At 34.7% G+C, this 15,308-nt stretch overlaps 2 protein-coding genes across 7 annotated transcripts; one reads left to right on the forward strand and one right to left on the reverse strand.

Moving 5' to 3' along the window:
- Positions 1 to 4,459: 4,459 nt before the first annotated feature.
- On the forward strand, positions 4,460 to 9,505 carry LOC106760062 (protein LAZ1 homolog 2). Of its 6 annotated transcripts, none has more exons than XM_022780443.1 (9): positions 4,460 to 4,909; positions 5,219 to 5,275; positions 5,975 to 6,083; positions 6,449 to 6,633; positions 6,714 to 6,802; positions 6,953 to 7,202; positions 7,888 to 8,121; positions 8,195 to 8,367; positions 8,981 to 9,505. In XM_022780443.1, exons 1-8 carry the CDS (start codon positions 4,760 to 4,762, stop codon positions 8,357 to 8,359), a joined length of 1,239 nt encoding a protein of 412 aa, XP_022636164.1. In that variant the 5' UTR covers positions 4,460 to 4,759; the 3' UTR covers positions 8,360 to 8,367; positions 8,981 to 9,505. The 6 variants fall into 6 exon arrangements, with proteins under 6 accessions (XP_022636164.1, XP_022636165.1, XP_022636163.1 ...); XM_022780444.1 differs by having other exon boundaries at positions 8,195 to 8,361; positions 8,981 to 9,118; XM_022780442.1 differs by having other exon boundaries at positions 4,461 to 4,909; positions 8,195 to 8,361; positions 8,976 to 9,113.
- On the reverse strand, positions 8,845 to 15,259 carry LOC106761682. The gene is made up of 13 exons (XM_022780446.1): positions 14,713 to 15,259; positions 13,594 to 13,746; positions 13,290 to 13,499; positions 13,099 to 13,194; positions 12,896 to 13,012; positions 12,530 to 12,799; positions 11,848 to 12,004; positions 11,615 to 11,692; positions 11,389 to 11,489; positions 10,358 to 10,528; positions 9,842 to 9,916; positions 9,585 to 9,692; positions 8,845 to 9,312 (listed from the first exon to the last, which is right to left on the reverse strand). The coding sequence occupies exons 1-13, from the start codon at positions 15,103 to 15,105 to the stop codon at positions 8,959 to 8,961; spliced, it is 2,283 nt and encodes a 760-aa protein (XP_022636167.1). The 5' UTR covers positions 15,106 to 15,259; the 3' UTR covers positions 8,845 to 8,958.
- Between the last annotated feature and the right edge of the window lie 49 nt (positions 15,260 to 15,308).

The raw sequence follows: 15,308 nt of genomic DNA on the forward strand, positions 1-15,308 counted from the left end.
TACCTCACACACTCCTTATTTCATTTTGATTTTCTCTCTTCACTTTCTTACATCAAAACCATGCACACACACTCTAATTCCATTTTTCTTCATTACCTTTGACTTTTCAACACCCATTTTAACTCACCTTTCTCTCACTCAACTCACGGCAAACACATACACACACCTCCTTTCACTCTTTCACTTTTTCTTTCTCAACTAAAACCCAAAAACCACCTTCCTTCTACTCTTCTCTCACGTTAACCGAGACTCCACCCTTCCTTCTCTTTTCTCATTGCCTTTGCTATGTGATTTGTAGTGTGCCCATCTCCTCCTTCCACTTTCATAATTCTTCCTTCATGTTNTTTTTCCTCCAATGACATCAAGCTTCTTCTTTCTTCACTACTTTCATCAACCNCATATACCTCATCTCACAAAAACATCACTTTCACTCCTCTCATATTCATAACTCACTCTTTTCTCTTCCAACAATGGGAGAGAACTCTCAATACCCTCTTACCCACACTCTTGGTCAAAGAATGTAGATAAGCATCCCAAAAAAATATTATAATTCATACATGGTAATAAGGAACCAAGATGTACACAATATAACATGATTTTAAGTGTACCCATAAAACTTTTTCATATACATACATCACCCCAAAGTGCCCAAAACATGTATACCCATTTTAACAACAACAATTTTTGAAAAGCCAACATATAAAGTTCAAGGTATACCCATAACTACAAAAAAACGAAAATCACTATATATATATATATATACAACCCAAAGTATACCCCTTCACAACCCCATTTTGAAAATGCATGAAAGATAATCATTCTCCATACAACAACACATGAAACTAAACACAAAAAGAGAGAACATGCCTCAACATATTAACTTTAATCTCAACACAAAAGAAAGAAAGCATGCATCAATGTTATCATGTTACCTTCTACCCATCATACACCATATTATATCCCAAGTTAAACCCCTTACCTCTAGTTCCAAGCTATCTTCCAAAGTTCTTAGGTTTTCGCCCTTCACTAGACACACCAAGCTTTCATCCTCTAAGCTTCCTTTAAGTCACGGCTAAGACACCAAGGTTGGGTGGCTCTTCCTTTTCTCTCACAAAGTTGGTTGTTCTACAATGAAGTGTATCTCTCCACTCAATCTCACCGCTCTCTCTCTCCATGTTTCATTTCCAAAATGCTTGAATTACAACCTCACTAACTTAAACTTTCACACTTAAGTGGAATTAACTCTACACCTTACACTAACCCTTAACCAACCACTCAAGGGTATTCCCAAGGTCATCCTACCCAACCCATTTCAGATTCTAACTCCACTTTAATGAGTATAAATGATAGTTTTAAAGTGTGTTAAAGTGCTCCCATAATATTCATTTATGTAGCCTACAATTTTTAATGCAATGATTAACCTCCTCAAGAAAGTCTAAGGTCTCTTACCAAGTTTCCTAAGTCTAGAAAATAAGTGCCCAACCATGCAAAGTAGAAAAAAAAGAAATAAAACCCATAGAACCAAAGCAATCTTCTTAACGTGAATGAGAAAGAAAAGTAACCCAATAGAAGGCAACTTTCCTCCTCTTGATCGTTTCACTAAGGCACCCAACTTTTGCTTTAAATTTGACTTTTCAACCATTTAAAATGAAACATATAAAATGAACTAAAAGCAATACATGGTGCAACCCTTAAAATGACGTGAAAGAGAACTAAATTCTCCACTTCTCTTACAAAACACATGCACAAAAATATATTAAAATAATATTACCTAGTAAGCCTTTCTCTCTCATCATTTAATGCATGAAACCCATCAAGGAATGGAGCAAAAAAAACCTCCTTCACGTATCACACAAACAATTTCAGGTTACTACCCAAAATTCATGGACCAAGCACACAACCCTCCCATCCACACACACAACCACCACTAGGCCAAACTCCATCTGCTGATAAAGTAGCGCAAACAGTTTTAATTACATGCGTTTTCAAGTTTTTCGAAAATTAATAAAAAAAATCAATATTAATTTAATTTTTCTACCTTCCTTAAATATTTCTCAACAACGTTTCACATCAAAATTATTATCTAATATCACAAAAATAAAATACTAAAAGTAAGTAATTATTTTATTTATACGGGTCTTACAATTCTGACTCTGACCACGTGTTATTAATGAGCATTATCGAAGATATAACGGAGACGAATGCAAGGATAATGATTCTGCATGTGGCGATAACAGGTGTAATGGGTGCCAGACTAATGATTCTGCATGCAACAACATGTATAACGAATTCAAGAACGGTGACTTTGCATGCGATAAGTGTTGCAAAGTTGAACACGTGTCGTTAGCTGATGAAATGAATCATGTAGAAGACGAATCCTACTGGTACTTAGACACAGGTTGTTCCAACCATATGACTGGGAAGAAATATTTGTTGTTAGACTTGGGTCCAAGTATCAAAAGGTTTCGAAGATGAACCTTGAGATTAGTGAAACCCTAATCTCGGCTCAATCATGGCCTATTACCTGCTAAATAATGCTTACCGGTAATCTTGATTAGAGGTGATGTTTAGGAATCATTAATGTTGCAAGTTGCCCGTTTGGTCTTCCTCCTTATATGACCAGATGATGTGTATGCTAACTACCTGAATTGTTAGACCTTTAGTAGATGACTTACCATTCAATCGATTGTCCTCTCAAGTGGCCTTGGCCGGTTAGTCTGTATGGGCATACAGTATAGTTATGTAACAATTCATCAACTCAAGAGTTACCAATTCTACATTCCCAAATTCATCAATAACCCAACTAATATTCAACATACCAAAACTACCCATTCAAACCAAATAAATCAAACAATACATAAGTCAACACATTCAACAAACCATTCAAAACATAATTTCTACATGTCATCCAAGTTCATGCTACAACAAACATGCAATACAGTTTATCAAACATTAACCGTATATATAAAAAAAACAGTAATTAGCTTCCCTTACCTTTTAGAAGACCAACCACTCTAGAGAACCCTATTTTGCTCACACACAAGGAGCTTTATTTGTACCTACAGACAACATAAACATGATTAGGATATACTGTTAGTACCACTAGTCAATAGAGAGTCTTATAAAAGACTTAGACATTACATGCAAAATGAGTGGAGCCAACATGCAACATAAGACAGAAAAGGGGTCAAAACTTAACTTACTCAGACAGAGAAACTGATCGGTCTAAATTGAAGAGCTCACTGTCAAGATTACTCTTAAGGTCTTAGTTCTTCAATCAGATGAGCAAAGTAGAAAAACTCTTATAAAAAAGTCAAATAACTCTAGAAGAGTGATTTATGAAGAAATTGTGTGTTTTAAAATAACGAAACTCCTTTATAACAAATTCATTTATATTAAAATCTTTCTAATATTAAAATAATCGAGTTTCAATATTTTTAATCCACTAACACTTTTAAAATATTATTTTTTAGGTCTTCACAAAATTGAAAAGAGTTATTGTAAAATAATTAATAATTATTTATCAAATAAAAAATAATTTATTTATTTATTTAATGTATAATAGTTACATAAAAAATTTTCTAAAATAAAGAAATGATTGACGTAAAAGGAGTAGTAAAAATTTATGTGTAACACCCTCGTAAAAGTAAGAAGAGATTTAATAATAATTCCACAAGGGTATGTTCAAATCATTTTAGTATATAGTATAATATCATAAGATCATAACATAAATAACATTAAATTTTCAACTTAAAGAAATGTATATAAAAGAAAATATTTTAATTAGTAATCCACATATCAATTAAATTCATAATTATTCTATCAAACACAAACATAAATAACCATCACATATAAATCTATACATAAAGAGATATTCACCAAAAAATATCTACATATGTCATCCAATCCTCATATAAAAAGTAATTACTAAAATTAGAAAAAAAAAACAAACTTGTTTATAAAATTAATTATAAATTAAATAAATTTCAATTATTATTTCTTATATTTTATTGGGATTTATCGTGAATTGAGTTTAAAAAATAATATAGATACATGTAAGAAAAGGTACTTAGAATGTAAAAGTAAAATGTACAATAATAAGAATAACATATAACAATGTGTAAAAGGAAATTAGATAAAAGGAATTTTCTTAATGAATGAATATAAATACATTAATGTATAAACAATTTTTCCGTCATTTTTGTTGATTTGATTTTAGAATGAAAAGAAAACAAAATAAATTTGTAGAGTACAAAAGTGTAAGGATTCTGTTCATGACGAGGATTTCAGAACGAAACTACACGCGTCCTTTTCGGAAGCGACATAGCAAAACGTGTCAATCTTTGCGCACACGTGTAAAGATCGGTAGTTAGATATGCATGGTGTGTTGTTCATCTCACTTGCAACATTTTCTAAACATGTTGGTTACTCTTTCGTTCCATTTGTGACAGAGCATGAATTTCAGATTATTTATTTATATCAGAACAGTGTATAAATGTAAAATTTTCCTTCGCACAATGTTATCTCTGCAACAATATGCTAGAAGTTTAGTGCAGGCACGTGTGTCTCCTTAGCAGAATGGAATTACTAATGAGATTGAAGTAGCATTTTCTTCATTCTAATGAACACGAACCTATGAATGGTTGTTATTGAGAACTTGAACCTTACATTAATGGAAGTTGCATGTTGCATGTTGCATGCTTTGGTGTGATTGAAGTGAAAAAGTTCTCAAGTGTTTAGAGAGAAAGATGCATGAGAAATGGCACCAAATCATTTCTCAAACTTTGAAGGAACATACAAAAATCTTCGCCTCCCTGCTGCCATAATTGCTGGTTGTTCTGTGCTTGGAGCTCTAGTGCTGTCTTTCCTTCTCATTCTGCAACATCTTCAATCATACAACAACCCTGCAGTGAGTTCATTTTCTCGTGCCCATTTAATCAATCAAGTTTTTATTTATTCTTTCTTCGCCTCTACTGTGACATGAGGTGTGGATGAGTTCTGTGGTGTTTGCTCGTTGAAATATTATTCAATGAAATCTGTGTTTCAAAAAAATAAAAAATGCAGTGCCTATAGATATCACTTCTGCTAAGAAGAAGAAAAAAGGACAAAATAACATGTCATACGTTTCCACATATTGAAGTTGCTACCTTATTAGCTTGAATCAAATGTTTAGAGGTTAGGAACAACTTGGACTAACCCGAAACTGGTTTACATTCAGGAGCAGAAGTGGATTGTTGGTGTTATTTCAATGGTCCCTATCTATGCTACTGAGTCTGTAAGGTTCTATTACTCTCTGAAATACATTCCTATTTCTTTTTGGATTGGTTGGGTTAGTCATTTGAAGGAACAACTACATCTAGTCTTGAATCGTATCAAGGTTGTATCAGTATTCAAGCAATTGTTAATAGACAGATAAGCTGGTAGAATTGGGTTTTAATCAATCTCAGTGGCGTTATGTGATCCATGTAGCTTATCTCAGATGGCCAATTGATATGACTGTAGAAGGAAAAAGAGGAATGAGGGAAGTATAGGAAATGGTGTAATAAGGATGGGAGATTGAAGGAGTGAGGCTATTATGCCACAGAGAATGGAAGGTTTCCTTCAGTGATTACATTCCTTTCTTTCATTTCTCTCTTTAATCAGAGTGTCTGATCTATTATGATGAATACACTTCCTATATTCTTCTGGAATTATAAACTTTTTTTCCACCTCAAAAAGGAAGGGGTAAAGTCTAGGAAATCACTAACAATGCAAGCTTTCATGGTTTACTTTTGTGTCTCTAAAGCTATGAAATTGCGTGATAAATCACAATGGTGCATACTCAATCTAAGTTACATCTCCCTCCTTAAACAAAGAGGAAAGTAGGATGTTTCGTGCTGATCTGTGGATCAAATTTCTACTTCAAAAGTGTTTAGAGTAGCCGCAGTACTTCAACATGACTCAACTTTTGTTTTCTCTCTCCCTGTTATTCCAGATTATTTCTTTGTGGAATCCAAGATTATCTCTAGCATGTGACATTTTAAGAAACTGCTACGAAGCCTTTGCCTTGTATTCTTTTGGCAGATACCTGATTGCTGCTCTTGGTAAGTTACTGGCGCTAACCTCAACGTCTTGAGAATATCGCAGTGGATGTTTTAGCATCAGGCATATCTAGTCTTCTTCTCATCTAAACTTGGCTTTTTGAGAAATGAAGGAAGTAAAGTAAAATAGAAGTTACATATGTTATATCTGCAGCTGAAAGCTGTTCATGAAGGAGGTAGTCTTAGGAAACTGGAATATAAAATAGAAAAGGGTTTTCGGAAACACTTCATCTCCCCAAGTCAACAACTTATTATTTGATGTTATACTTCTTTGAATTCCTGTTTTAGAAAAGACCGCATATCATGATGCTAAATGTCATAACTGAAAATATTTCGCTTAACTCTATTCTTCAAATGCAATGTGCTAGGTGGTGAAGGAAAGGTTGTAGAATTACTTGAAGATGAATATGCAGAGCACCTTGGTAAATCCTTGTTAGATGGCCTAGATGAGAATCATGACATGGATGATAGATCATTTTGCAACTTCTTTTGGCATCCAGGCAAGATAGGAAAAGATCTTCTCACAATAGAAAAATTTGGTCTTGTTCAATATGTAAGACGCTGAAGTTTTCCTTAATATTTCAGTTCACTGTAGTTATAAAACGACTCTAATATCACTAAGATATAGTGCAGATGATTCTGAAGACTGTTTGTGCATTGTTAGCATTTATATTGGAACAGTTTGGTGTTTATGGTGATGGGGAATTCAAGTGGTACTACGGGTGAGTATTCTATACCAAGAAGGAATCCAATATCCGATTTATCATGGTCTCTGACATCCTAAACTGATATATTAATTGTGTGCACCGGTTAATACTAGGTAAAGTTATCTTCAAATTTTTTCGATAATAATGGTTTTCTACATTTTGCAGGTATCCATACATAGCAGTAGTAATGAACTTCAGCCAGATGTGGGCATTATATTGCCTTGTTCAGTTCTATAATGTGACTCATGAGAGACTTCAACCAATACAGCCACTTGCAAAGTTCATCAGCTTCAAGGCTATTGTGTTTGCTACTTGGTGGCAAGGTGTAGGTATTGCGGTACTGTGTACATTTGGGGTGCTACCGAATGAGGGGAAATTCCAAACTGGTTTGCAAGATTTCTTAATTTGCATAGAGGTAATTAATTCTTCTGTATCTCTTTAGTCTCGTTGTATTTCTCATAACCACCATCAAGATATAAAATAAACATTTTTTAAGAAGCCAAGTTTGACAGATATTTTTGTTTTATTAGCAGAAGGGATAGTGATCCATTTTGTCATTCTATTTGAACTTTGCAAGGTTTATTATCTTCATCTTCTGCTTGCAATCCTTGGGAAATGGGACATGAATCAATAAAAAAGAAATGTTAATTCTTTTCAATATATTTATTGTTGGGTAGATGAGCGAATAACATTATTTTTGCTGAGAAAGATAAATTTTTAGTCTCAAAATTTAGGTGCTAATTGTGTACATATCATCGTTATGTGCTTTATTGTTTCTAAACAAAAGTCTTTTTGATAGATGATCTTATTTTCTCCTACCTGGAGGCAAATGAATTGAAAGAATTTCATAATGCATAGACTTCACTTGGGCGTCTAAGAAATGCTAGTAGAACACTCTTCACACAGCTTTAATGCATTCTCTACGATGAAAATTCACGAGGAGCCTACGTACACAGAAGTGATAATTGGGTTTCTGAATTCTGAAAACCGCCACAGCCAAAATTTTATTATTTTTTAGAAATTAATCCTAAATGAAGACAGTAAAAATGATTTTCAATTCCCTTACATCGCAAACTACTTTCATGTACATGGTAATGCAGATGGCCGTTGCAGCTGTTGCTCATGTGTTTGTATTTTCTGCAAAACCATATCATTTTCTTCCTTCTGCTGCATATGGAAAAGTCAGAAAAGAAACAAAAGAGGCAGCCTTGGAGATAGATGAGGAGAACAGGCAGAAAGCAGCTTTGCTAAAAGAGACATCGACTCGAGTTGAGTCTCCAAGAACAAGTGTGACGGAGAGCGTCCAGGATATTGTTGTTGAAGGTGGTCAGAGAGTAAGTTCATTGCATAAGAATCACATAATTTGCCTAATTTATCACTGTTAACCCCATCTTCTCTATCTATCAGGTTGTCGAGGATGTTGTACTGGCAATAAATCAAGCAATAGGGCCTGTGGAAAAGGGAGTGACGAGAATTCAGCAAACCTTCCATCACAGAGCGGTGGTTTCATCTGATGAGGATGAGGAAAAAGAATCAGATATACAAGTAGAGAGAGATGTCACAGAATCTTAGAGGTAAAGGTAAAAAAACTGCAACTATGTAAAATTATTAGGATGGAAAACAGACTTGAAGAAGCGGGCTTTGTTTTACACATTCTACACAATATATGGGCAGTTTCTGCCTGCTTTACATGTTAATGTGTACATATGTTGATGCAACTTTAGAAGACTGCTTACTAGTGCTAGCTAGGAGTTGCTAGAATAGACAGTATAACCATCATTCCTCTGGTACTTAACCAGAGGATAAAATTACAATAGATTTCCGTTGTATGATATTTTAACAACGGACCAATTGTCAGAACTTTTTCTTTATTTTAAAGAGTAAAAATCCTTTGAGATATGAGTCTAATAAGCTAAAAGGAGGGAGTAAAGCTGTATTTGACAAAACTTTTTTCTTCTCTAACAGTATAAGCATTGAAAATTGACTTTCTATAGAAAATTAAAAATGCCGGACAAGATACCCTTGGAAAATTTAAACTACCCAATTTTGGCAAGAAAAATGAACTATCAAACGAAACTGATGACATAAGCATATACATTCCCAAAGCAACAACCCCAATAAACAGTAATTTCTATGTAGTGTACAGCAACCATACAACATATTTTGAGGTTTCAGTTTTCATTTCCAGAACAGCATATATCTGCACAACATTCAAGGCAGCTGAAGCATCCCAATCCAACGCAGAGTTGAGTAATTGCATTTGCACATTCGCTGTTTATCCGGGTACAGGTATGAATGCAGGCCATGCAACAGCAGGAATTGTTGCAGCAGGAGCTACAACAATTCGTTGCCCGTTTAACAAAGATTTCAGCCGCATCAGGCCCTTTTGGTTCATGTCGTCCCGGCTGAATGTTTTCAGCAGTTGCAGCCAAGTTCCCAAATCCTATACCTAAGTGAGGGAGCAAAAATATTCGGTTCCCTTGTTCTTTTGCACCAGCCTTCTTATGATGGCTCTTTTTTGACACCTTTTTGCCATAATTTAGAAGAACGGTCAGAAAGGAAAGTAATATTTTATTTATTGAAAAAGAAAAACCAACAACGACTATGTATAAAATTGAAATAAAGAGTTCTATTAAAACATGAAAACCAACAGAGTAAACTCTAGTTTTCTATGTCATGTTACCATAAATCTAATACAAAAAGGAATACATTTGAAAGTGTGAAATGGCAAAAAATTTGTTTACATAAGATTATATTAATTTTATTAGGAAAAAGAACCTCAACTTTTGATACATACTTCTTTCTTTCTATCTGATTCCTTGACATTCTTTCGAAGATCATTCTCAAGATTTGCCATAAGTGTGTACTCGGATATAAAACCCGTTTGTAAGCTTAGTTTTGCAACCTGGCAATTTAAATGAGGTAGCTCAAGAACAAAATTTAGAGAAAAAGAAAATGGCCGAATATCAAATTGAAGAACCGTTACAGCCTAGATGAAATTTTAACCCAAGCACGTGAATACATGGAGTGATAGAACAGAAACTAATAACAAACCCGCTGTTCTAATTTTTCATCTTTTGAGAGCCAAGCTTGAGCAGTAAGATACTCTATTTGGTCCCTTGCACAAATCTGTTAAACAAAAAGCAGTGCAGGAGAATAATAATTAACAGAAAAGGAAATGAAATGAAATAACAAACTTGTGCATCATTATTACAAGGAAGGTAAACTACAACATGCACGAGTATAGATGAAGAAATCACTATTTTTTGTATATGCACACATTAGAAGGATAAAGAAAGCCGTGGTTCTTTATGTAACCCCAGAAAATCATAAGGATGGAATGTAAAAAAAAGAGGAATTAGGATTAAATGTGACTGGTATATCACTCTGTGCTTCATGACATGACGGGTCCTTCAAAGTTCAAAGAGGATGACAGAGTACCAAATAGATTTCTAGCACCCATAAACAAAATTTGAGCATCCTCTCCAGAAATTTTAGATATAGTTTAGGAAAAACGAAAAACAAATAAACTTGAATTGCGAATAAGCAAGGTAGTGCGAAGAGCATTACCCTTTGTAGAGGTATGTCCTTAGCCTCTTCAATCTTCATATCTATTACAAAATTACTGAAATCAGCCAAGACCCCTTTAATTTCAAGATCTTTGGGAAAACTGCCATTGAATCTTCCAGATAAAATCATTGGACCATCTGAGGAAAGATCTGGAATATGGAAGGGGCACACCTACGAAAAGATATATTGCAAATAATGCTATTAGAGTGAACCACAAGTTCAGGGGAAATTAGATAAAAGAATGGAACTTATAATAACATATGCTACAGAAAAGTAATAACCATACTTGACAGGACATATGAATCCCATCATGGCATCATTTGAGTCTTCAATCGCTAATATTTTTCTAAAGAAGATATAAACGGGAAAAAAGAAACATAAAGAAAAATAATTATCCCCCAAAGGCATGAGGGAACTGCAGAATTCAGTAGGAAGAGCATAGAAACTAAAAAAGAAGCCACTGGAATTTTTTTTGCAAGCAGGACCTATCCTAACTCAAATTACTCCATCAAAAACAGTGGAGACTAGGCAACTGATTCCCAGTTTAGAAAATCAATACCGAGAGAAATAAGAATGGGGTCAACGGCAAAGGAATCAAGTGGACCAGATCCTGTTAGTTAAAGGCAAGTTTTGTCAGTAAAGCCATTAGAGTTAGTTAATTAGTTAGCCTGATATATATAGTGCTGGCAGAGAATGTAATGGAGTATAAAAGTTGGTCCAGTTAGTTTAGGGTGGGAGAGTCTAGGCTCTTGAAATACTGGGGAGGCCTCCTTTGTATCTTCTTAACTCTAGGCATCCATTGATCCAGAGTTGGATATTACTTAATAAACTTCTAAGTGTCATTTTCTTTCCGCACCCTAATTGTAATCCAGCTCTATCAGACAAATATCAATATTTTGATCTGGGTTAAGGTAGAAAAACTAAAGCAAATGTATAAAAGTAAAGAACGGAAATTAGTGAGAAGAAAAAAAAGCAAACATGCTGACACATTTATTTCCCTTTATCTAACCAGGTGCCAGTAAGATGTTTACCTCAACTTCATTCAGACCATTGAATATGTCTGCTGTGATATTTGCAAGAACAATAGATGAAGCTTTGTGGAAGAATTGCAGCATTTGAGACTCGACCAAATCTGCAATAAATTCAAATAGGTCATAACTTAAATTGTTGAACACCCGAATATTTTTTATAAGCTCACAATAACAAGAAACAACAACGATGACATTTACTTTTTGAAGTTAAAAGTTTAGAACTTGCCTGCATCCAATGCTGCAAAATGTTGGCCCCGACTTATCGTAGCAAGCATCCGCAAGAAATAATTATTGCAGAATGGACCTGGGATTGAATGTGATTTTAGTAACATTAGCAAGTAAACTCAAAATTTCACAATACACAAAAAAAAAAAAAAAATACAAGAATCGATGAATTTTAATTGGGTAAGAACGTAACAATGAATCCAGACTTAAAATACTGGAAAGAAGAAGTCATACCTATGCCAAAAGTATAAATTCGTGGGGACATTGACTCTCCATTGGTCACATGATTCTTTATCACATCACAGATTTGTCTCTCATCTTCAACAGTTCCATCTGTAACTAGGAAAATAATTGGAACTGAACTTTGAGCATCAGATAGCATCTCTATTGCCTGAAACAAAAGACGGTAAAAATATACAAATATAAAATGCAACGCTACCCAATAACAGTGAACAGAAAGAACTATGGTGGCCATTAACAATCACAAAAGCTAATTTGAGGGTCAAACTATTTGCATCAAGTTGAGCACATATTGATTCATTTGTTCAGTAGACAGTACATTGCACTTTGATTCAGAAGTTTTCTTGTTAAACAATGAATGATCATAACCAAAACATGACAAACTAACTAGAGTGTTGATACACGGAAGAAACTCAAACAGTATAAAATACCGAGAAAACACCTAATGATGTGACTTATAATATTATTTTATTTTTTAATATTGAAAAAAAAGAAAATTCAGCAAAGAAAAATATTTCTTAAAGGATGTTGGATGAATGTTCGTGTGTGTTTGTGTATATCTTTTCCTACTAAAAAATGGTTTTAAATATATAATTAACAACAAATATGTCAAATAGAAACATAAAATTGACACTCCCCCCGGAAAAAAGAAAATTTGTATGAATATTTAAGTTACCGTGTTTAAAGGATGCAAAATATTCGTATCACCCCCTGCAACAAAGTTTATGTTAATCCACTCTATGGCCCTTTCAACAGCATCCTTTGAAGCCAATTCCATGGATTTTGAAAATTGGTATATATCTCCATTAAATGCTATAATACTAAATGAATCGTCAGGATCGAGCTTAGAGAGAGCAACAGATAGTGCATTTTTTGTTTCATCAATTAGCTTTCCCCGCATGCTTCCACTGACGTCAATTACAAATACGATGTCCTTTCTGAATATCTAGACATTGAGTAGGACCAGCAATGTAAACAAAATGACAATCAGAAAACTCTACATAAAATGCACACCTACAAAGTTTATAAATACTCTACAAACCTTCTTACTCTGAAGATTTCCTGGATGAAGGTACATGCAGAACATATCTCTTTGATCAAAGTCATCCACTGGTGCAGATTCCAAGAGAACCCCACCACTTATATGACTTGAAGAATCCTGAATTTATACAACATGCCAAAGTGCAGCTTTCAACAGCTGAAGCTACAAATAAAAATGACAACAAAAGTGGCATTGAGTCTTACAGGCATAACATATGAAAAGCTAAAATCAGTTTTTGACCACGAGAGAACATCTGCCTCATACAAGAAACCCGTACTCCCAGCATTGTTCCTCACTGTCTGTAAAGTCAGGGAATACAACCACATCACATGGCTAATTGGTTGTACATAAAATACGAACTATAATACCACCAATAATTGAACCAAATATGAACCTTCATGGGGTGACTCGTTTTATGGTAAAGATGCTCACTTCCAGCTATAGCATTCACAGTTATTTCTATCTTTTCTTTTTTTGACATTTTCCCAACAGGGTTGATAAAATCAGGAAAGGTAAACGGCACATTTAAGAGGAACTCATCATTGCTGTATAGTATCTTCTGGTACCAACTAAATTTAACAGATAATTTGGAACCTCCGTCTATCTGTTACAAGCATAAGAAGCATATGAACAAGATAACCAAACCATTTCGACCTAGAAATCAATAACCTTCAGAATACACAGAACATAATATCCACCTGAGGTATATGCAAGGTAAACAAATTAGGCCCGATAAAGCCTCCATCTTGACATCGGATCATATTCTTCTCACCATCTTTGTCTTTCATATCAACCAGCAGAGTAGAATAAGACTTCCTATGAACACTGACTTCCACACCTAGAATTGAACCCTGTTAGCCAAATGGTATCAGAACACAAAATCTGCAACTTCTTTGAAGCATTATTCAAACGCATCATGATTGGGAGCCATTATGGAAACCTTACATATAGGCAAGTTTTCAAAACATATATTCGGGACTCATTCCACATTAAATCATAGAAAAAAAGTTATTAAGTTTTCACAAAGAAAACAACAGATAATGGATTTGGAACGCCAGAAATCTAGCCTAGACTTCTTATTCAAGTCCCGCAACTATAAAGCATGGGAGTGAGGGTTTGTTTGTAAACTTGATCTTGGGTAATATTGATTAAGTTTGAAAAGTAATGATTTATGCTTGAAGTCTTTTTTTATTTTAAAAGCAAGCTCATAAAAATTAGTAGAAATTTCTCAATTAATGCAAATTTTCTGTTTCCTTTAACTCAAAAGAAGTTTTAGGTACATGATCACGCTTGGTTGAAAAAGCAAACACAATTTATTCTTGGTTCAACACATATTTAGGATTGTTAATTAGGTCCCAAAATTAACAAAAATCATAATTAGAACCTTAATATTATATCATTTTCATACATTTATTCCTATACTTATCTGCGCTTTACCCCTTCATAAAAAGAAAAATTAAAATTAGTCCTTCATAGAGTAAAATTAATTCGTAAATTAGTATGTTTAAAAAATATATATTTTTAATTTGTCAAATTTCATCTCATTTTTTTTTCTTATTATTATTTCTCGAATGTGAGTTTTTCAAAACAAACATTAAGTTTTTTTTTTTGTTATAGTCACTATCATATTTTATTTAACACCTCCCTTAACATATGATCCTTAGCTAGTTCTTTGAAAGAAAATAGTAACAACTAGGAAACGAAAAAAAAGAGTAAATAAATTACAAATATCGGCATGAAATAAAAAAAAAAAGTAATTCCAAATAAAAATAAACTTGCAGAGGAAGGAACCGAAAGATGAAATATGTTTCAGGCACCTGATGTGGGACGGGAACAGCGACGATGCAATCGCAGAAGCGGCTGCCGGAGACGCAGTGGAGTCGGAACGTGGCGGAGAGGGTGAGGAAGGCGGCGGCGTGGAGATAGCATTGCGCTTGAAGGTGAACGGCGGTCATGTGAAGAGGAATGAGCGCGGGCGGGTCGCACTTTCCGTGGACGTAAGGCTGATAGCTTGGAACGTCGGGGTTGTCGACGATAGCAGGATTGTGAATGACGGCGTAGAGCATGGGAGCGGTGGGGAGGTAGGAGGTGTTGGACTTGGACATGGTTGGTGGAGGTTTGGGCGGCGAGACGGCGCGGTCTTTGCCGAAGTATATTCTCTTAGAGAGGCGGAGCCCCTCCTCCACCGATTTGGAGAATTCCTCTACCATGGCTTCTTCAACAGAGAAGGTAAGGAGACATCGACATGGAGTTCCTTCCTTCTCAAACCAACCTCATTTCGTTTTCCGTTTCCTACGACTTTCAATATTTGTGACGCTCGCATAAAAATAGACGCACCCTCTCATACAATAACGGACACCACCCACGTTCTCCTTTTCTGACGTGGCTTCTCTTTCCAACCAATTCTTTTTTT

Source organism: Vigna radiata, chromosome 5 (assembly GCF_000741045.1).
Source record: "Vigna radiata var. radiata cultivar VC1973A chromosome 5, Vradiata_ver6, whole genome shotgun sequence".
Classification (NCBI taxonomy): domain Eukaryota; kingdom Viridiplantae; phylum Streptophyta; class Magnoliopsida; order Fabales; family Fabaceae; genus Vigna; species Vigna radiata.